This window comes from Thermobia domestica, chromosome 4 (assembly GCF_964235325.1).
Source record: "Thermobia domestica chromosome 4, izTheDome1.hap1.1, whole genome shotgun sequence".
NCBI lineage: Eukaryota > Metazoa > Arthropoda > Insecta > Zygentoma > Lepismatidae > Thermobia > Thermobia domestica.
The window spans coordinates 249,701,695-249,725,318 of record NC_137457.1 but is presented as its reverse complement, the minus strand read 5'-3'; the positions used below and the strand labels follow the sequence as shown (position 1 = coordinate 249,725,318).

General features: G+C 37.8%; 1 protein-coding gene across 1 annotated transcript; it reads right to left on the bottom strand.

Annotated features, from left to right (window-relative positions):
• Positions 1–22,781: 22,781 nt before the first annotated feature.
• On the bottom strand, positions 22,782–23,258 carry LOC145683094 (protein GVQW3-like). The gene has a single exon (XM_081754453.1). The coding sequence runs from the start codon at positions 23,256–23,258 to the stop codon at positions 22,782–22,784; it is 477 nt and encodes a 158-aa protein (XP_081610579.1).
• Between the last annotated feature and the right edge of the window lie 366 nt (positions 23,259–23,624).

The window sequence follows — 23,624 nt, the reverse complement described above, 5'->3', positions numbered from 1 at the left end:
AATCAAATCTCAAAACCCTCCTCTGTTCTCTATTGTGTCTGATGGTTCCCGTGATGTGAATGGCTAAGAACAATTAAGTATTTGTGCCAGGCGAGTTGATGAAGATCTCTGTTCTCATGAAAGTCTTCTTGTGTTCTACAGTATATCAAAAGGGGACGCGGCAGAAGTCCTAAAAGGCACAAGAGCTAAACGGCATTAGACCTAAAATGCACAAGTCCTAAAAATTATTTCGCGGCACAAGTCCTAAATGGCAGAAGTCCTAAAAGGCAGAAGTCCTAAACTGCAGAAGTCCTAAAAATCTCTTGTGGCGCTATCATCTCGTCCGTAAGAAGAATACTGTCAATATGTTAGTCAAAGTTTTAGATATACTGTTTCATATTACAGAACCTTAGTTCTTACAAGTTATTGGTATAAATACATATTCTATCGTTCTGAAATAATAAATAAATAAATAAATAGAGCCTATTGTCATTTCTTGCTCTTTCTATGATATATTTCTAAGTTGACAAAATTTTAACTTCCTACCAAATGTGATTCCCAGATCTTTCATAATGTCTGTTTTTCTCTATTTCGACATCATTGACCTCATATTAGTAACATAATATTGTGTTTTAGTTATGTACGTCATAAATTTTGCTTTCCTTACGTTGTTTTGAAGTAAATTATTTTTACACATATATTTCTTGTACAGAAGTCTTTCTGTAGCAAATAATTGTCATTATTGTAATTAACTACTCTTACTAGTTATCATTATTAATAATAATTTTAGTGTCACTAACATAGTTGTTACCGTTGAAATTAAATACGTTCATATTGGAATTATGCAACTACTTACTACTGAAATGCTTTATCGAATATTTAAGTCTGTAGTTTGTAGCAGGGTGGCCATAGACGTTAATGGCTTATAGCCCATAGTGCATCACTGAAATTTTAGAGGATCTTTGAAAAGCAACTTAATTAAAATTAATGAGAAAAATATATTTAAAATAAATTTATTTAATACAAGAACATTACGTTTAATCAATTCCGCAACCATGGTTGAGGAAGGGATGTATTAAAGTACGAACCATTGAAATAGTGCAGAAGCAATAGCTGAGTTTTTTATAAATACAGTGAAACCTCCCTTAACGGACACCTCTCAATAACGGACACCTCTATAATACGGACAGATTTTTTTGTCCCGGCAAAAATATATGTTCTCTTACGAAACAAAACCCTCCCTTTTACGGACACTCTCAGATATGGACGCGGACAGCCCTTTTCCTCCCTAACGTTTGAATAACCTTTTCATAACGGACAGGAATTGTTCTCGGTTCTGCGATATATTACAGTATACAGAAAAGTCTTTTCCCCATAGGTGTATCTCTCGAGTCCAGACCTGGTGAACCATCAAACAGAACAGCTGAATTTGTAATTTTTTCCGCAACAAACTGCTTTCTGGCGGAAATCCTAGAAAAATTTAATAAGCAATAACACTCATGCAGGGTTAGTCGTAACGCCAGGAATTCTATGCGAAAGATCTTCCCTCCCCTAACAAATTTAATCCTTTTCGTCTGGACCTTGCATCTTTACCGACAATTTCATAGATAACAAAACAAACATTGTTTTACAATAACATTTTCATCGAGCAATGCTACCTCTCTTACTTTTTTGGAAAAGAAACATTTTTCTTTTACTCATGATACTGGAACAAATCTGGGTTGGAGTTTTCCCGGCTTCCTTTTTCATTTTCTCTAAAAGGATATTCTTTGTGATTGGGCCTGGGTCAATAAATATGCACCCCCAATAGCTTGCCTTGTCATCCATTCTGCCAACGGAGATGCCGCGCCAGTACACAAACACACACACACATGTTTCTTCTGCAATCGTACTGAGGATTTTTAGAGGACACTTGCTAATGAGTTTTATTACCGTTGTAGAGGAAAAGGCATGCCTTTTTCGTTAAACATTGCCCAGCAATAATTGCTATGATTTAATAGAAATGAATTTCTCCTTCATCCCTCCCAGTAATTCAAATTGTACTAAATAAGACTATTTTCATATTGAATTTTACGTATTTACGCCCATACATAATGTATTTACTGTATATTACTGCATACAATTACCCTTAATTTTCTGTAACCTCTCTATAACGGACACCTCTCAGTAACGGACAAAACTTCATGTCCCATTGGTGTCCGCTATTCAGAGGTTTCACTGTATATATATATAAATGAAAGTATACTAGAATGTAAGTAACTAGACTAGAAATGAAAGAATGTAACTATATATATATATATATATATATATATATATATATATATATATATATATATATATATATATATGTATGTATAGATGAAAGTAACTATATTTGTAACTTAACAACACTTGAACCACCAGACTGATCTCGACAAAAACTTTCAACATAGATGAGGTTCGGGCCTGAGATGGTTTTATCATTTCACTTTGAAGGTGCGACGTGGAGGAAGGAAGTGCGGATATATATTAAAAATTATCGATCTTAGTGTCGAACCCATAGTCTTCGGGGTTGCTGAGATGAACACTAACATTTCCGATAAAGCTTAAATTCTAATTCAGCATTCAACTTGGGGGAAGGAGAGGAAGATGTATAGAATGATCGAAAATGACCGCTATAAGTATTGAATTGTAGTGCCTATAATTAGTGTGCAATTAAAACAGTTATCGTGGGATATGAAAAGAACACGAGAAGCTGAGTTCCAATACGAGGCCGAAACGTGTAAGTAGCCAGTAATGAAATTTAATGCATAAATGATAAATTCACTCTTAAAACAGTTCTAGGCGATATAGCCCAAGGCTTATCTTATGCCTCGCGTGTTATTTCAAATCATTTTGCTAATATGATAATCTTTGTAAGTCAAACAAAATATATATTATTTTAAACTCTGTTAAACTAACTTTTGTGACACACAGAGTTTGACCCTGGTTTGGCAGATACGCAGTAGTGACCAACAGATTCCCTTTTGTTGTATGTATACCTTATGTAAATAAACAATCATCATCATTATATATTTTCTCTCTTATTCCATTTTTCAATTGTTAAATAAGATTAACAAAAGGTTGTAAGAACTAATAGCGTTATATTAACAAAGGTTCACCAAGTAGTTTATAAAATAATTTCGTCCTTATTTGTAATGGAATTGCAGGGGCTTATCGCCCAGCCTTGTTAGGAAGAAGAAGCATATACAGTTTATTGCATTGCAGATAGCATACCCTACAGGGAAATTAAATTATAGGTCACACTCTATCACTGTACTACCACACCAAACTAGTAATATTCCAAGACAGAACCATTGTCTTGTTCTACAAATAACACTAGACTAGTAAGTGATAACACAATACGTGTACAAAAACCAATACATAGTCATTCAGGGAGTAGCCAGGAAGTTATTCTAGAGGGCCTTGGTTTTTACAAACTAAAAACAAATCAAAAGTTTTTTTCAAGATTATGAAAGAATTAGTAACACATATTTTAGATACATACGTATTTCAGAAGTACATATTATTATTATTATTATTATTATTATTATTATTATTATTATTATTAGTAGTAGTAGTAGTAGTAGTAGTAGTAGTAGTAATAGTAGTAGTAGTATTAGTAGTAGTAGTAGTAGAAGTAGTAGTAGTATATTTCATATATGCTACATTTCTGAGACTTGAGTCTTGATAGTACGTGAAGTTTAAATCAAAGGTTATGTTACGGATGGCAAATGATGGCTTAACACCAAAAACACATTCCTGGCCGGGACCGGGAGTTAGTCTGTTTTATGTTTATTAAACGTGTTTAATAATTACAGCAAATAAAGGGTGTATATAATAGAATGTGAAAGAATACAGTTTTAAAAGAATTAAACTACGTCAACATGTTAAAATAACTAAAAGAACCTAATTAAGCAGCCACTTTGTACTCTCGTTTGCTTAACTGGATGAACCGAGGCCTAAAGAAAAAGAGTTTTCTGCCCAAATCTCATAAGCAGTGGGATATTTTAATATTATAGAAATTGACCCTCCTTCCCCTTAGAAGTGTAATTTTTAAGACGCTGAAACATATAGTATTTTATTACTTTTATTTAAAAGTTCAAGTACCGATTTTCACGCATCTAGCCTAAACAAATCCTTCCTTAATTTATTTACATATTTTCTGAGTAAGTAATGGGGAATTCGAACATAAATAAGTGCTCCCTTTGTTCCTTCCTTTTCATGTGTTCAATTTTCAGTTTTTTTTTTAAACAGTAAAGTTTACATGGCAAGTTTCATTTTACTAACTTCAGAAACTTGCGAGATACACTACCCTTTAAAAAAATCTTGCCACACCCTTCTTACGATACTTATTTCCAAAAATTCTTTCTTATGTCCTGCTTTCATAAGAAAATTATATTTTATAATTAAAATTTAACGACTCTACTTGTAGTAGTATGCCCAAAAAATCACTCATCTTTACTCTTTTATATAAGAGTACAGAAAATAAATACAGTCAAACAAATAGGGATGCGCACGAGACAAGACCAATTTTGTCAGGAAAGTCCTGTCTCGACTCGTCTCGTGCGCATCCCTACAAACAAATGGACTTCCATGAACAGTTTCCGATTTCTTATAACTAACTTATTCGTACATTTCCCACAAGCTGTGGTTTTAAATTTACGCTCTGTCAAGGTCCAAGTTTCAAAAAGGAACTAACTGGAAATATAATAATATTATTTATTTATGTACATGTGTAATATGTATAAATTTATTGTCTTCTTGAAGCTTTCGTAATCTGGAAATAAACTTTTGATTTGCTTTTAATATATAAAAAGCATGCTCCCCTAAAAAAATTTGCAGGCTACACCCCTAAATGACTATGTAGTAATTTCTGCAAAAAATGGCACAGGACCTAAAATTTATGTCTAGTGCCTATATTTTTAGGACTTGTGCCGTTTAGGACTTATGAATGTCACCCACTGTATTGCATAATAAATGTTCTTTGTTCAATTTTAAATTTACTGCGTTCTTTATGTATACAGTTGGTATTTAATGTTCACTCGTGAAATGTCTAGTGAGCTTTTGTCCTAATTAAGTAAACTTTGGTGTATTTTTGTTCTACTCTTAATAAAATACGCTCCGCACAGTATATATTGCAATTCTGAATGTTTGCTTGGTTTCAGAAGTCTGGTAAAATATGCTTTTTAAACATTTTTTTATTTTTTATTTGTTTATTTTTGTTTTAGGAATTTGTCTTGGGATTCTCGTATCTGCATTCGAAAGAAACGAATTTCTTAACTAATTATGTAATTAATTCTTAGAATGAGATAGATTGTATCATGCAATTCGTGTATAAGTGCAGAACAGATAGTGATAATAATAATCTTAGTAGTACAAATATAGCTGTTACTGTTGGAATTAGCTACGTTCGTAACATTATTGCCAACTAGTTGCTGCATCGTCCCAATTTTGGGTGGTGGTGGTGAATTTCAGAACTAAAGCAAGTGAATGAAAAAGGCACAAGACCTAAACGGCACAAGTCCTAAAAGGCAGAAGTCCTAAACGCCAGAAGTCCTAAAAATCATATCGCGGCACAAGACCTAAACAGCAGAAGTCCTAAACGGCAGAAGTCCTAAACGGCAGAAGTCCTAAACTGCAGAAGTCCTAAAATTTAGGTCGAGTGCCTATATTTTTAGGACATCTGCCGTTTAGGACTTCTGGATGTCACTCTATCAAGAAACTACTGGTGAGTTTATAGCTTCAGTTATTCTGGATGAGATGGTGAGACTCCAGCTTTCCATTGCCCAACTCAGTGGACAAGTTTATGATGGCTTTGGAAATACGAGTGGTAGCTCTGGAATTAGTGTTCCATCTATTATATGTAAACAGCAACTTCTTGCCTTGTATGTACACTGTGGAGTTCACAGTACTAATTTTGTGATTAAGGGTGCCTATAGTGCGTCAGAAGTAGTGAGAAACTCTTTGCAGTGGGTGCACGAACTATGAGTACTTTTTTCACAGTCACTTTCAGTGAGGTCACGATTTTCTACTTTAATCGAGGCCAATGCTTGTGGTCTCGTCTTAAACATTGTAAACATTAAATCCTTGTGTTCTAATAGGTGAATTTGTACACTTAGTCTAATAACGGGAGTTGTCTAACATTATGAAGAAATTCTCTCTACGTTGGGAAAGATGAAGACTGAAGGAATTGTAAACACATCTTCAGGATCAGCAGCTGGGTTTTTGCGGCTTTTTGAAGAAGGATCTACGTTTCTTGGGCTCATATGGCTAGAGATATTATCAGAGGTTGGAGCTTTTTAACAGGACACTTAAAGACTCAGTTTCAGTGTCAAAATGGGAAACAATACGAATCACAAATGAAAACATGAACTTGAATAATATGTTTAGTCACTGATCATAAGTTCATTGTACTGTCATGAAACCTTCAAATTAATATCATCGTCCTGAAAATCCCATTAATTATAATAAATATTGTCAACAGTACCATAAATATAATTCATGTTATGTGACATTTTGAAAATTAAGGGGGGTGCAATGACATCAGCTTTTCTTTAAATTTGGCCCACAATGTTGAGTGAAGGGTACTGTCCCCCCCAGAAAATTTTTGGTGGGCACGCCTATGCCTATATCAATACATGTTCTGTATGTATGTATGTGTGCGCGTGAATAAGTGACAAATTTAGCTTTAAGTGGTAGTTTTTAAGCTTGATTTACGACGATAGTGTTTACAATATGTATGTAATACTATATTATATATGTATTGGCGCATGACAGAGGTCATGAAAGATAACTAATTCTAAATTATTCTAAATCGGCTCTGAAAGGAAAGCCAAAATAACAGGATGAGCTTGGATAACGACAGTCTTTTCAAGAATCTCGAGGACTTCTATTTGTGGAAAATGTGTAAATTACTTTGTTTTTTTATTATTATTATTTCCTTGGCTTACTCAACTGTGTGTTCGATCTCCACTATGGAAATGCAGATACTGGATAAAGGTTATTTAACATTTGGAAATAACAGACGAACGATTTAATTAAAATTTCTCGTCGCCTGGGCTGGGTTAGGGCAACTCCCACTTGTGTAGTTGCCTGGATCCAGGTCGGGATAGTATGAGGGAACATGTGTATCTTCAGGATCAATTCAGAATTGATTCTCAAATAATAAAATTCGGGTATAACTCACCCTTTTAAAACCATTCAAGTTCCTTTACTATATTCCCATCATTATCCACTAATCCTCCAACTCTGTTCCTTCTTCCTTTCTTCTTTTCCTCTTCCTCTTCCTCTTTTCCTTCTTTTCTCCTACCTTCTTCTTCCTTACTTTTCCTTTTCCTATTTCTAATAAAACTGAAGAGGGAGTCGTCGCTATAGACACGGTCCTTAAATTCGTTTGATGTTTCTCTTTGGAAGTCCGATAAAGCAATAAAATACCAAAGTTCATTTTAATTTATTAACTAACTTATCAAATTAGAAGTTCAAGTCAGTTAGCGACCACTAAGAGTAGGGTCGCAACTCTTCTTCATTCCCATGAGCGACATTCGTCTTCACGGTCAGGTATCCTGTTTGCAAAAATGAAAATGAAATGAAATCTTTGAGTTTTACCTCCCATGGTTATGCCGGCTAGGCTAAAGGAAACGGTGATGATGAGAAATGAATGAAATGAAGAAAGTGGGAGGAAACCAGAGAACCCCGCGAAAACCCAGGTACACGGTGATTGTCCACCATAAGGTTCACTTGGTGGGAGATGGGATTGGACCCGGGACCCCATGCACCAGAGGTGAACGCTCTAGCACTGAGACACCGCGGCCCCCAATCCTGATTGCGGTAAATAAGTGGACGTATCAGTCAGGCGAACATTAATATGTTTAGATCTTCGAGTTATCTTTAAAAAAGACACACACAGAGAGAGAAGCATTAAATTTCTAGAAAGTGTTATGAATAAAGCTGAAAATGTTGATGGTAATCTGCATTCAGTATGTTTCATTGTTGAGCAATTCTGGATGGGGATTGGGATGAGAAAAACGAAAAAGTTGGTCGATAGACATAGATAGTGTGGGTTATAGCAGTGAGAAACAATTTTCTTTATCTTCTGTTTGAAGCTAAAGTAAAACGAAAAAGAAAAAAAAAACTTTAGGAAAGTAAATATTATTTAACGCAACAATGATACCTTTAAAAATTCTTGTAATGCAATGTAATAATAGTGCTTGAACTAATGTAATAAATAAAATTGTGAAGGTCGTTGACCCGTTCGTGGGCTACGTCTGGCTCGCGGGTTGTATATTGTATGTCACAGGTATGTGGTAGGAAGGTCTGGTTGTAATTAAACTGTAGGGTGACAGTAGAGAATTTTGCAATACCACTATAGCTGGTAATTAAGAGTTGCAAGAGATACGATCTACCGATAATGTAGATTTTCGCATATGAAAGTTGTAACTGTGAAGATGTAAAGGTAACCAAGAAAGTTCTGTCGCTTTTTGTGGAGGTCTGTCTTCAATTGGCCCTTGCACAGTGAGTTGAATGCAAATGGAGGTAAGATGAAGTTCAGTTGTTAGTTTGGGTATATCCAACATACTACCTGGTAGTGAGAGTTCAGTTACATCGTGAACTTGCGTAAGGGCGGAGTGAACATGGGACTTCCTAGTAACGTCATAAGGGCTTGTGGAGTCTACGAATTCAAACTAGAGTCAAACACCGCTGCAGCGGGCAGGCCTTTGATGAGGGTGTTGTGACTACGCGGACAGTGAGCGGTGGTTTAAGGACGGTGACGAAACACTCGAAGACGTACCATGTGCCGGAAGTCCACACATGTAGAAAATGAAGATATTCAGGCAGCAATTTAGGCGAACAATGGAAGGCATGTGAGGAACTGAGACCACAATTCAGTGTGAGTGGAGAAACCATTCGGAAACACCTCCATCAACTTGGGAAGTACTACAAGTTGGATCGATGGATCCCACATGATTTGACTCCACGCCAGAAAGCAACGCGAGCATACACCTGTGTTTCTTTGCTGTCTCGTCTAAAGAGCCATATCTGAACAGGGTGCTGACATGTGATGAGAAGTGGGTCCTGTACAAAGCTCCACGGCGCCGTCATCATTGGTTAGCATCCCATGAACCGGTTCCAAAACAGCCGAAACCAGCACTGCACCAGAAGAAGGTCCTTCTGTGTGTTTTTTGGTAAATTGTTCGCGCCATCGTGCATCGGGAACTCCTCTCAGCTGTTCAGAGCAGAAATACAACTGTGTATTGTCAGCACTTGAGAAATGTTCAAGGAAAGCACAAAACTCTGGAGCCAGCACTTTTGAACCGTATATTGGCTATCCTGTTACAGAACAACGCTAAGCCCCATGTAGTTGGATGACCCGGGACACCATTCTGCGTCTTGGATGGGAATCGCTATTGCATCTACCATACTTCCTGGACATTCCACCATCTGATAATCACCTGTTTCATTCCTTGAACAATCACCTAAGATTACGCCAGTTCAGATCCCTAGTAGAGGTGCAAAATGCGTTGATACCTTCTTCGCTTCACACCCACCCATGACCTTCCAGAACGTTCGCAGAAGGTTGTCGATACTGATATGACCATTTTTTATCTTTCAGGTACGTCTTAGGCGACATATCGATGTTCGAATGTGCTGGATGAAAAAGCGACAGAACTTTCTTGGTTATCTTTATAATTGTATAGGACATGTAATGAAAAAATGACTATTATGCCCAATTTTCTATTTTGTGCAAAATTAGTGGTAGGACGAAAATGCATTAATTATATTCAGTTTGCGTGTGCATAATCCCAAAATGTGATGCGATATATGAGATAGTAGGAAGCTATTTGTCTTTTGTTTAGATTTCTCTCTCTCCTTTTTATTTTATGGAACAGACACATGAAACCTTATAAAAGGTAGTATTTTTTCCTCGAGTTCTCTTTATGAAGCAGTTATAATGCATGTATTGTATAGTTACAAGTGTACACAGTACTACGGAAAGTATGAGTGGGCAATAAATTAGAATAGGAGAGTGGTAATTATGAGGTTTTAATATGGGAGGTGATAAGGAAGAGTATGCTAACACATGGAAAGTGAAATAGTGCTGAGTGCAGTTATTCATTTATGAAAAACTCAAAACCGTGATAAGATGAAGGCAAGATTTAGATCTAAGATATCATGCGCATCTCATAAGAAAAAGGCTCAATACTCTCTTAGACGAAATATATACAAAGAATAAATAAAAATAATGGTAACATTGTTAAAATTTGTAAATGGTTTTATGCACAAAAGAGTACCTATTACATTAATTTAATGTAAGCCTCCCATCTCTATCACCTTCTGCAACACGTGTGGAGGGCGTCGTACAGTCACCGCGTCAATGTTTATCGATGTCCCATAGGGACCGCCATATGACACGGATGATGATTTCTCTTTTGTCCTAGTGCTTCCTACGAAGTCTTTCGTTTTGGCGAAAAGATTGTCAGGAAGTCCCCAAAAATATTGTGTGCACTGTGCACACACACACACACACACACACACACAGTATTTTTAGTTTAACCTAATTGTTCGTCTTTCCAAAACATATTGCTAAAGTCTTTCCAGCCTTAGAACAAAGTAGACGTAAACAAAGCGAAATGTATTCATCCGCAGCCCACACGTGCTTCAGCAGCGAGAGACGTGAACAGCAAAATCGTCTGCTACCTTACTGTCGTCGCATAATTTCCAAAGTGTAAGACTATGGTTGGTTGGTAAATAATTAACGCACTGACACTAACTACTGCTATGCTGAAAATACGTATTTTCTTAAATCGTTATATAAACGAGATTGCATCTGTTCCTGTTGTCCTGTTTTGTGTTTTCGATGTCGATTATTGTCATCGACGAAACACGAGACGAAGATGGATTATTGTCACTCGTCATTGCCATGGAACTCTGCACTCTACAATTTCAAATAAACGGGGTCGGCGCGCGAACGCATACTTAAGCGTAGTAAATACTATATGTCCAAGTACAGGTATGGTTGAAATAAAGCTATACATCTGTTGTTAAATACTATATATCTTGCGTTTCTTATCACAAAATGCAGGATAAATTCAGATATCTTTATTCGAAACTATTATTTTACTAGGGATTATATTGCGGCAGGATACTAGTGCAGTGAGAACAACAACCAATCACTGGTCATCGACCAACTTTTAGTCAGGTGGGTTTGTTTACATCTACTTTTTCCTAAGGCTGGAAAGAGAATATGGAGTTTGCACTTTCCTCCTTTATTTTACGGCACTGTCGCTTTTGACTGAATAACAATCGTTATCACTCGCCACACGTTCCGCTATCAGCTACGGAACTCTTGTAGTGTTGAGACACAGTACATTGACGTAAGGACGGTTTGCCATTACTTCTTGTCCAACCTATATATTATTGGGGGATAAAACTCAATTCCAGGGTACACATCTGTTATCGTGATTTTCATCAGAAGATTTGCTTCTTCCCTGGAGATCGTTCCACGTGAATGCCCACATCACCCTCTGGTGAGTTCGTCATACTTGAAGCGACCACTTTCACGTATTTGTCATAGTTGTTATCAGCACTTGCCCGCGGCGGTAAGACTTATACGATCCCAATTCAAATTAAAAATGAAATGAAATCTGAGTTTTACGTCCTACGGTTATGCCGGTTAGGCTAAAGGAGACGGTGATGATGAGTAATGAATGAAATGGTGGAATGAAGAAAGTGGAAGGAAACGGGAGGACCCCGAGAAAACCCACGCACACGGTGTTTGTCCACCACAAAGTTCACTTGGCGGGGCTGGAATCGAATCCGGAACCCCAAGCACCAGAGGTGAACGCTCTACCACTGAGCCACCGCGGCCCGATCCCAATTCAAGGGGACACATTATTAGAAATACAATTCTGAATTTTAGCAAAATTCCTATTTGATCTCTTTAAAGTTGAAGAGGTAATAACGAAAAACTTGAGCGATGTGTTTTAGAATCAGTTTCATTCTAATATAGGTGCCGTGTTATTGAGTCTGTTATTGTTGGCCATGAATGATATTTTTTATTATCGTAAAAATTCGCTTTTGTAAATTTTATTTTATAAAAACTACAAATGAAGGGATTTACCCTGAAATCATTTTGTTCTTAGGGGCCGTGGTACGTCAGTTGAGCTCGTTGTCTCGAGCTGTTCACATCGTGAGTAGTGTTGGTCCCATTGGAGTGCCTGATATCGCTACTCATACGTTAGTTGAAAAGACTCGTGCTTCTTCCACAAGTTTTGTGCTTTAGTGTGCTCGGTGAATCTCACCCTGTGTGTACAGTGTTTTGCAGTTTAATAGCTTGTAGTAGTATGGAATATAAGAAGGACTTACAATTTCAATTAATATTTCACCGAAGATATAGAAATGTAAAACCTAATGGTAGTCAAGTATATCAGTGGTTGGAAAATAAGTTTCCTCGTATCTTCGACAACATTTGTGCGCTCCAGTTACATGCGGAATCATATAGCATATATATTAAGTTTAAAGATTTACAAGCCTATGAACATTTCGCAGCAACAGCTCCTTCGTCTGTAGAATTCACGCATGTGTCTGGGGAAACAAGCACAGTAAGGATCGTCCCCGCTGATGACCCCATTCGGTTGGTGCGTATATACGACTTTCCTCTTGAATTACCATTATCATTCCTAGAAGATCATTTCAAAAGTTATGGTAAAGTGCGCAAAGTGGAACCACAATTATGGAGTGCCCCTTTCCCCCCTGGCATAGACAGTGGCGTACGTATTGTTCATATGGAAATACATAAGCATATACCATCCCGTATCATAGTGCACGGTTGTAAGGTGAGTGTGTGTTATGAAGGGCAGCCTATTACTTGTTTTAGATGTCAGAGCAATTTTCACACGATTGCCACGTGTCCTTTGAAGAACGTAAAACCAACTACGGCCGCCCCTGAACAGACGTCTCTACACATAACGGAGATTGGCAAAGTGCATCGCTCTTTTCCCTCTTCTGGCTCGCCTTCGCTATCTGTCACTGCCCCCGAGCCCCTGCTCAGAGTTCCTCAGGCTTGCCTTCATTGACTGATACCAACGAGTTTCCAGTGTTAGTACAAACCCCCCAAGTGAATTCATCTCTAACAAATAATGCCCTAGTTATGGAAGATTCTGAAGTGAAACTGCGACCCCCGCCTTTACAGAATACGCCTGTGGATGTCATGGAACTTGACTCGACTCGTCCGTCGGAGCAGGAAGTGTTAACAGTTCCGTCTGGTTCTTCGTCTGAAGTGCAAGACAATAATGTCCCGTCTTCAGTTGAACATACTGTTACTTCTGTGCAAGCTGATTTTTCTTCACAACAAAAAAGAAGGAAAGTTACTCGAACGTCTACACGAAAGAAGGAACAGTGTGCCCTTGATGTTACACGAGGGATAGAACAAGATGAGCCACGCGAATTACGATCACAACTTCGGGCAATATCTGATTCAGAATTGCCCTGAGGCGTGGTGTGTTTACTCTTCGCTATTGACCTTCACACCTGCTTTCCAGGGCTTCGTCCACATTGTATGTTATGATGTATTTGGCAGTGTTAGTTTTTGTGTTCGTACAGGAAAGTTCACTCGGTTTGTTTTCTATTCGTCTCAAAATGCGTCACTTTACTAGTGTTCATGGGAAAGAATCCCTTTCACCTTTGTAAGTACTTTTTTCTTTTTGTTATAGTTTTCTTTTTGAGTGATTTTCTAATGTTAACAGTAAATTCATTTAAGTTAATATCACTCAATATTCATAGAATCAGTTCCGATCATAATAAGGCCCTTCTAAAACAGTTCATTGAAAGCCGCCGACCAGACGTTTGTTTTCTACAAGAAATAAGTTCTCTGCTTACATCTTTGGATTTTCTTACCAATTATCAAGTTATTATTAACCGCGACCAAGAGACTGGGGTTGCGATTTTGGTGCGAAAGGGTCTGAGTTATGATCGTGTTGTGTTAGCCCCTGAAGGAAGGACTATACGTTGTTATATTCAGAACCTTTGTTTTATAGCATTATATGGTTATTCTGGCTTTACACGTGCAAAAGAGAGGAACGAGTTTTATGCAACTACCATTCCTTCTTTACTTCCTCCGGGAATTCCTCATTGTATAATTGCCGGAGATTTCAATGCAATTGTTGATCCCCGAGATTCTCTGACGCCTACCACGCCTTGTCCTACTTTGTCAGAGCTTATTCGTGTTCTAAAGTTAAAAGACGCTTTAGTTGTGTCAAACTCTAAGCATGTATTCACCCACTGCACTACTACGACGAAGAGTAGAATCGACCGCGCTTACATTTCAGAGAGTTTATGCACTGCGGTGATACAACAAAATACAATTCCTGTGGCGCTGTCCGATCATCCGCGATTGAAGTAGCCTTTAAAATGCCTTTCTTGCTACCACCGCCCAGGGCCCTTCCTATTGGAAGATTAGTAATGACATCATGTCTCGCCCGCAGGTTGTAGAGGAATTCTCGCGTCGCTTACCTTATTGGTGCAGCATGCAGCGGTACTACCCCTCTGTTATTTCCTGGTGGAATTTATATTGTAAACCTAAATTACGCAGTTTTTTTCAATTGCAAGGGCGGGTCGCGAGGGAAGATGACCACCATTTACATGAATTTTTATATCACGCTCTCTGTGAATTTTGGAATGCTCCGCCTTCTCTGGAGAACCTGGCTTGTATTAACGGTATCAAATACCGATTGAAAACTATTTACTCCCACACGTCGATTAGTGCGTATTTGTCGGAAGACTTTTATCATCGCTTTCCGGAGGAGACTATAACTATTTATCATGTTGATTGGATTTTGCGACAACAGCGTTCCACCGCCATTCATTCTCTCATTCTGGGAGATGGCACTACTACTACTAATTGTTCGCAGATTTTACAAGAGTTCACGCGCTACTATACAGACTTTGCACGTGCGCGTCCCATAGACTACTCATATGCCCCGGAGTTTTTGTCCACGTTATCTCACCATCTCACGGATGACGAGTGTCAGACATTGATCAATCCCATTAGTGCGGAGGAGATTTTCGCAGTCCTCAGGCGGGCAAAGAGCCGTAGTGCCCCCGGAGAAGACGGATTAAATATCCAGTTTTATAAACAGTATTGGTCTCACCTCAGTCCCTCTATTACCGCTTTATTCAATGCTTGGTTACGAGGCGAAGCAGTGGGTCGTAATACCGCTATCTTAGTCCTCATTCCGAAATCCCGCGCAGGGCATTATGTTCAGGACTATCGACCTATTTCTTTATTTCCCGTCGATCTTAAGTTGTTCACTAAAGTGCTTACAGCCCGACTTCGACCAATCATCCGTCACTACATTAGTCCTTATCAGGCAGCACTCCATGCTACGCATAACCTTTCATATACTCTTCGCTCTTTGCGCGATATTTTTGCTTATTTCCATTTTCGGCAGGTGCCTGCGGGCGCATTAGCTGTAGATTTAGAAAAAGCGTACGACAGTTTAGATCACAGTTTTTTGTTGCAGGTGCTGGAAGCCTGGAGGTTTCCTTTAGCCTTCCGCACAGTCATTAACAATTTATATACCACGGCCAATTTCCGTTTACAGATTAACGGACACCTGTCCCCTCTTATTCCGCTGAAACGTGGATTAAGGCAAGGATGTTCTTTGTCAACGATACTTTTTGCACTCGCATTAGATCCTTTACTTCGACAGTTGGCCACCCTGCACCCCCCTGGACCCTCCCTTTCTTGAGTCAAAATATATTCGGGTATGCGGATGAAATCACCATCACCGGAGTGGATCCTGTTCTTATGGCGCGGGTTTTTCCAGTGTTGGAACGTTTTGCACTTTGTTCCGGATTACAGTATAATGTACAGAAAACTAACCTATTACAGTTCAATGGTTTTCATTTACCTGCTAACGAGCCTGGGGTGCCGTGTGTACCTCACGTCACTTCCTTGAAGATCTTAGGTATCCCGTTTACGTCACAACCTACTCCCCTTTTCGAGGAGATTTGGTCCCCGTTGTTGTTACAAATTCGCCAGCTTTTGTTTTTTCAGCGTTTCCGTCGCCTTCATTTAATTCATCGTATTCACTTTATCAATATTTACATTGCACCTAAGCTGTGGTATCGGGGTCGAATTTTCCCCTTACCGGAATTGTTCGCTAAGCGGTTTGACTCCTTATTCCTATGGAATATATGGCGTGGCTTCTATTGTCGTATTCCACGTGCAGGACTCTATCTTCCCCGTTCACAGGGAGGGCTGTGTCTAGTACATCTCAGATTGAAATGTCAAACTCTGTTTATGCTTGATTTCTATGCTGCAGTTGCTATTAACGAATCTTTCACACACACAGCAATGGATACGATGTTTTTGGCCTAGTTATGAATTCCCTGTGAGCCTCCCGTTTATTAACTTCGCTGATTGTTATCCGACGTACATTACTTCACTAATACGTTATTGGACATACAGTGGTGTGGTTCTCTGCCCTTCGGGATACAATTCTCGCACTTTGTATAACTTCCTTTTCTCGTTGCCTAAAGATCAGATTATTCTCCGAATTCCTCACCGATATCCTCAGACTACGTGGTCACAGGTATGGGCTAATATCTCTGCCCCGGTATTACCTTCATACCTACAGGTTGAATGGTTTCAAGTGGTGCATCAGTTGGTGCCTACGCGCGCTCGTTTATTTGAGCTGCAACGTGTTCCTGACCCACTGTGTTCTCGATGCGCCAAAGAAGATACACTATCCCACCGGTACGATCAGTGTGTGGGTGGTCCAGCTATCCTTCTTAGGACGAATTTGTCGTCCACCTCCACACCAGTTCACAGTATCCTATGTTTTGTTTCCGGATTTTCGTTATTTTCCACAGACCAAACACCACGCTGTGCTTTTTCTACTGGCGTGTACAATTGTGTATATCCATCGCCATGTGCCTTTGCTGGATGCTCGCACCTACTTGGATTTTTTAAAACGCACTCGCCGAAAGCTCTTTTCACCCGAGTTGGACAGACAGTATTTTAGTAGGTTTTTAGAAGTGGTGTTGCAGTAATCTCCTTCCTTCTCGTTAAAAAAAAAAAGCTACAACTCATGATGTAGGTTTATCTTTTCGTTTTATTTTTTATTTATTTTTTTATTTTTCGCGATTATTGTTATACTTTACATTTTCCTTTTCTTGTATGTAAGACATATTGTATTGTATTACCCTAGGAGTCAGTCTGGTTCTTGTACACTTTTTGTATAAAGACAAGCACATGAACAATAAAACTATGGTAGCTCAGTGGTACAGCGTTCACCTGTAGTACATGGGGTTCTTGGTTCAATCCCAGCTCGCGCCAAATGACCTTTTCGATGGACAAACACTGTGTGCGTAGATTTTCTCGGGGTTTTCTAGTTTCCTCGTACTTTCTTCATTCCACCATTTCATTCAATTCTGATCATTAGCGTCTCCTTTAGCCTAGTCGGTATAAGCGTGAGACGTAAAACTTAAAGATTTCATTTCATTTTGTTTTGCTTAACGAGTTATATCGACTTCCCCCATCTCTTTTGGATAATTAACAGATATTAATTCTTTAAAAAATTTAAAGAGATAACATTATTTGTTTTAGAAATAGGTATATTAGTGCATACATTTAAAAAAAATCGTAAGTGTAGAACTAGATTGTTATCCGAAAGTATTATTATAAAATTTGTTAATTAGATGCTTCTTTATTGTTCACGTATCACGTCTACTGGAACTTTTTCAGAGTATACGGACTAAATATCAGTAATGAAAGCAAACTCATAGAAAAAGTTACTCATATTCCGAGTAATTTTAATGGAAAGGTACTACTGTATCCGTGAAAAAAATCAAACGATATATATGTTCATGCTTTATACAAACTATATTTCCTTTTACAAGTTGACCTTATCTTTAATATCAGGTATTTGAAAAAGACTAGGAAATTGTGTTACTTCTGAAAAACATTATTCTTTCAAAAAATTAGCAAAACAGGTAAGAACGTCATACAAATCAATCAACAGGAAATAAACTACCAAGCACCAGTAGGTATAAAACTTGTTGCCTTCGTCTTATCATGATTAAAATCATTACGAGAGAAAGTCACACATCGTTCTAGACTTATTTAATGAAATAACTGCAATTATTTTTCACAGCTGATACAAAATTTTCATTTTGATACACCTTACAAAATAAATATTATTTACAAAATTCTGCCTTATGTGAAGATCTTTGAAAAGCTACTTCCTATTATATATATATATATATTCTAATAACCTACTAATATATATATATATATATATATATATATATATATATATATATATATATATATATATATATATATATATATAACGACCAGTGTATATTGTGTACATAAATTTTGCAATTTTCCAAACATTATGTTTAGATTTCATTACAAAAAACTAATGTATCTTGTGTTCATAATTAAAAAGTAAATGCCTGTTATGAACATGTCATCCATAGCAAATGCTAATGCACGATATGAGTTTCAAAAATTTTCGATATTAAAGAGATTACCATTTAACAGTACAAGATAATTTGTAATATTCTACATGAAAATCGAACTCTTCATTATTTAAGACGTTAAGGAAAATATACTGTATAATTCATATTTCTTCTCATTGACAAACTTCCATAAATACTCAAAGGGCCGCGATGGCTCAGTGATAGTGTTCACCTCCGGTGCTTAAGGTCCTGGGTTCGATCCCAACCCCCCAAATGAACTTTGTGGTGGACAAACCCCTGTGGGGTGGGGTTCTCCAGTTTCCTCCCACTTTCTTCATTCCACCATTTCATTCATTTCTCCTCATCAGCGTGTCCTTTAGCCTAGCAGGCATAACCGTGGAACGTAAAACAAAGATTTCATTTAATTTCATTTAATTTTTTTCATAAATACTCATATATGTTAAGAGATCTAAAATAGCTTACCATTCCCATTTTTGCAAATATTACTATTGCCTCCTCATGTACCACAGAACTTCAAAGCTTGAATCAGATGCCATTGCAAAAAAATTGTTTTAGTCCATAAGTGGCGATAGTTCTACATGGCCCTGTAATGCTTTTAAAGCTGTCCATGTTGACTGGCCTGTAAACTAGTTGACAACTGATTAAAATGTGTACGCTTGAAATGAGATCGTGTAAGTCTTACCGCCTAGGGGTTGAAGCTGATAACAACTATGACAACTGAGGGGGGAGAGTCACGTAGCATCTCGCGTGGGAAAATCAAGCATGACTAATTGGTCAGGTGGAACGATCTCCAGAAAAGAAGCAAATCTCCTGATGAAAATCACGATAACAGATGTGTACCCTTGAATTGAGCTTTATCCATTATTGGGTTTGGCTTTAAAAGTATGCCGTGATTAATGATTTTGAAAAATATAAAGTTTTTCTTGGACGTTTCAGCTTCTTGAATCATGTGTGAGAAAGTGTTTTATCAAAATTTTCTGTTTAGAACAAGTACAGACAAACTCTGCTGTATTACTTTTGGAGCCAGGGATTACTTTATATTATTACTTAGTCTCCATCTTAACTCAGTAATTAAGTGAATTTTAAACTGTACATATAAAACTGTGTAACCTTAACGTATCATACGTAACGGAAAACTGAAAAAAAAATGTCGTCTTAAATATTAGGAGTTTGCTGATACTTCCGCTCTTTCACGAAACTAACGTCCGTTATGTGTTCTGATAACATTTGTTATTAAAAGAACTATTAGGCTAGTTTTAAAGGGAAGCATTTACCGTAGCATGTGTGCTGCCAGAAACCACGTATAATATTCTATGGCATCAAAAGTATATGGTGCTTTTACACGGTAGGATTTTGATAAGCATCTTCTCGTGACGTAGCAAACATCTCACTGGGGAAGAGCGCAATTATGGCTCCGAAACTAAAAGCAGAAATTTCAGTCGCTATTTCTTCTCAAGTCCTTTGTCACATATGATTATTATGATGCATGTACTTTTAACTTTGTACAAACAAGGATGCTCCTCATATTTTTCAATCAGCATAATAATAGCAACCCCACTTCAATTCATTTTTGTTTACTACAATTTAATTTCCCACACAAAACAAAAAGCATGGATATTTGGCACAAAATCTTTCACTTTCTTTTAACACACCACGGCGCTGCAATCGGACCAGAAATGCTGGGGAGAATGTTACGAAATAGAGCAGATTCTATCGACAAGAAATGCCATAGCATATGCCATGGCATGAAAAATGCTATAGCATTTGCTACTTTACACGGTAGCATATCGATGATACGATTTTTGCTACAAGAAATGCTACGATAAATGCTTCCGTCTAAAGCTAACCTTATTTCCATACAAAAGTAAGTGAGAAAATGGTGTCATATTTAACGCAATATTCGTCTCTTCTATTCATGTAATTTTTTTTAGTTTAACGTTCCACAATTATGAGTCAAGGCTAAAAAATGATGGTAATGACGAGATGGATGATAATAGTGAAATTATTATTAAAGTTGGGGCATTCGGGACAACCCCGAGTACACTCATGCATTTGGTGTTTTTCCGCCACAACACGCACTTTGGCGGAAAATTGGATCGAATCAGGAATCCTACACGCCAAAAGCTAATATTCTGCCACTGAGTCACCTTGGCTCCTACTGAGAGTCATTTTCGTAATGATTGCTAATAGCTTAATATTCACTAACAATTAATAATTAACAAAAACCAGTGGCGTATACTGCTTTGAAGACATGGGCTACTACTGACCTTGTATATTATTATTATTACTATTACTAATAATAATAATAATAATAATATACAAAATATGCATAACAATGAACAAAAAGTGGTTGGTGTGATTTGCTTGACCTTTTGCTTTGACACCATTAATGTTTTCCACAGTAAATGAAATTCCATTACACATTTGCACAGCTAACTACTCGTGAAATGCATCGTAAAATATTAATTTTTACCAATGTCGTTTCCCTGAAGAGTCGCCTCTGTTACTGACGTCGGTTGTCATTCAATAACAGTCTTCGCAAAAATTCTGAGTATAGCAACATAACGCAAAATATGTAGACAGTCGTTATAATTCTTATGTCCATTATCACTACCTAAATAGCAAATTTAGCTTTGTGTTAACGCAAACGATTACGGAATGCCCCAGTTATCCCATACAATATTTTTCATTCATCAATTTGCATCACTTTGCATATCTATAAGTTCTTGTAAGAATATAATTTGATAATGATTTTGCAGGGTTCTTCTAATACTGATACTATGTGTATAATCGGGAAATGTATTTGTGGGAAATTTCATAGGAAAAGAATTACAAATACGAAAATTAGAATGAGTAAAACCAATGTTGCAAAATAGACAAGAAAGTTTTATTGTTCTCATTAACTGCTCTTTTGACATGAAATTTGCTACATACATGTCTTTGCCGATTGTACATATATTAATATTATAAGAAATACCGGGCGAATTCATTATCAAATTTTATTTCTCCAACAACATCTTTATAGACATGCAACAATAATTTTGGACATGAGTGTACAATGATTTTGCTATTTGGCAGTGACAGCTTTAGCGGGTAGGCCGGGTAGGCACGAGCCTATCCCAAAAATTTTGGAAAATATCTTCTTCTTTCTCACCTCAACCATAGGTTGGTGGGCAACATAGAAGTTTTAAAACTTTCTCTCTCTTAGGAGAGCTCTTTTATACTTTGAAAAGGTCTCTTTTTCAGTACTGCATCTAGATATTCTATCCTTGGTCTTTCTCTTCCTGGTTTTCCTTCTGCCTTCCCTTCTATCAACATGGTGATCCAATTGGAGTGCTGAATAAGGTGGCCAAGCATGGTCTTTCTTCTTTTCCCTCTTCATGATCTGTCGTCTTTCATTAGCTTGTTTTAGTACGCCTTCGTTCCTTTCCCTTGTGGTCCATGATATTCGCAGCATTCTGGGCCAACACCATATTTCAAATGGTTCCAAATTGGATATTTCAGTTTTTCTAAATGTCTACGTCTCTGATCCGTAAAACGTCACGCTCCATACCAGAGTCTTGATAAATCGTCGCACGTGTTTTTGTACATCCAAGGACACATTCCTTGATGTTAGCAGTCCTCTTTTCCTATTGAATGCTTGTTTAGCCTGTGGTATTCTGGAACTTACGTCTTTTTCACATCTTCCATCCCAGGATATTGGACTTCCTAGATAGGGGAACGTCTTCGATTTTCTCTCCATCTAGCCATACGTTTGCCCCTTCCCGTCCTGCTCTTGTACACTTTATCACTTTGGTTTTCTTCTTATTTATCTTAATTTTACATATTCTTTTCAGTTGCTTGTTCAAGTTTAAAAGTGCTTCCTGCAAGTCCTCTTCGTTCTCAGCTATCAGTGCTATGTCATCGGAAAACCTTATTGTGCTGGAAACCTAGCCATTTACTTTTACACCTTTCTCCTTTTTATCAAAGAATTCTTTCATAACCTCTTCTATATAGACGTTGAACAGGAGAACGGAAAGTTCACATCCTTACCTTACTCCTTTACTTATTCTTGCTTCCTGCTGATCTCTTCCTATAACAGCTGTCTGGTTCCTGTAAAGTTGGTATACAGGGTTTGTCGAAGAAGTAATGAGACTGAGTCTATAAACAGGAATTAATTCACCCAATTTTATCAACTCCCCAAAATTCTTTAAAATAGTCCCCTTGGCCGTCAATGCACGGCTGCCATCTCGATTTCCATGTTTCATACGCACCCTGGAAGTCAACTTTCGAAGTGCCTTTTAAAGATTTGGTTATGGCCTTCTAGATTTGGGGAGCAGGTAAAAGTCTGCTTTACCTTCCACAACCTCCGCCATTTCAAGGCACACGTCAACTTGTTGTTGTTTTTGTTCATCACTGAAAAATTTTGGTGCCAGTTTTGCACAAACTTTTCTCGTGTTCAAATTCTCGGTTACAATGTGGTGTATCATTGACTTGCACATGTTAAGTTCTTCCGCTATTAATCGTAGACTCAACCGACGCTCAGCGTCCAAGAGTTCTTTCACATTTGACACGTTCTCATCCGAAGAACTCGTCGAAGGGCATCCAGATCGATCTTTATCCTCAACTGTCTCCCGTCCATCTTTGATGTCCTTATGCCAGTGAAAAACCTGGGCTTTCGACATGGCATTATATCCGTAGGCCTGCCAATCAAGGCAAGAGTCTCTGAAGCAGTTTTGCCCAAGCGAACGCAGAATGATGGCATATCGCTGCTCTAACGTCCGCTCCATTTTTCGCTTTTTTCCCGTGACCAAAATGAAAAAAAACTTTGCGCAACGATCGATCGTCATTCTCTCACTGCTCAGAAGCAACTGCCGCTGGGTGCGATGCTTACGTAAGACCCCTCCACCGATTCCATCCATTGAAAGCGCTCTGGTAGCGGCTGGAGCGCTGCGTGTTGGTAAGTCTCATTACTTCTTGGACAAACACTGTATTATTCTTCTGTCTTTGTAATCCACCTCTTATTCTTTAACGACATGAACATGATATTCCATTACATTATTATTCTTTCCCTTCGCCGACTACTGCGTTCCAGTCACCCATGATGATTAAATTGTCCTGGTCTTCAACTTTCATCAATACTTCTTCTATTTGCT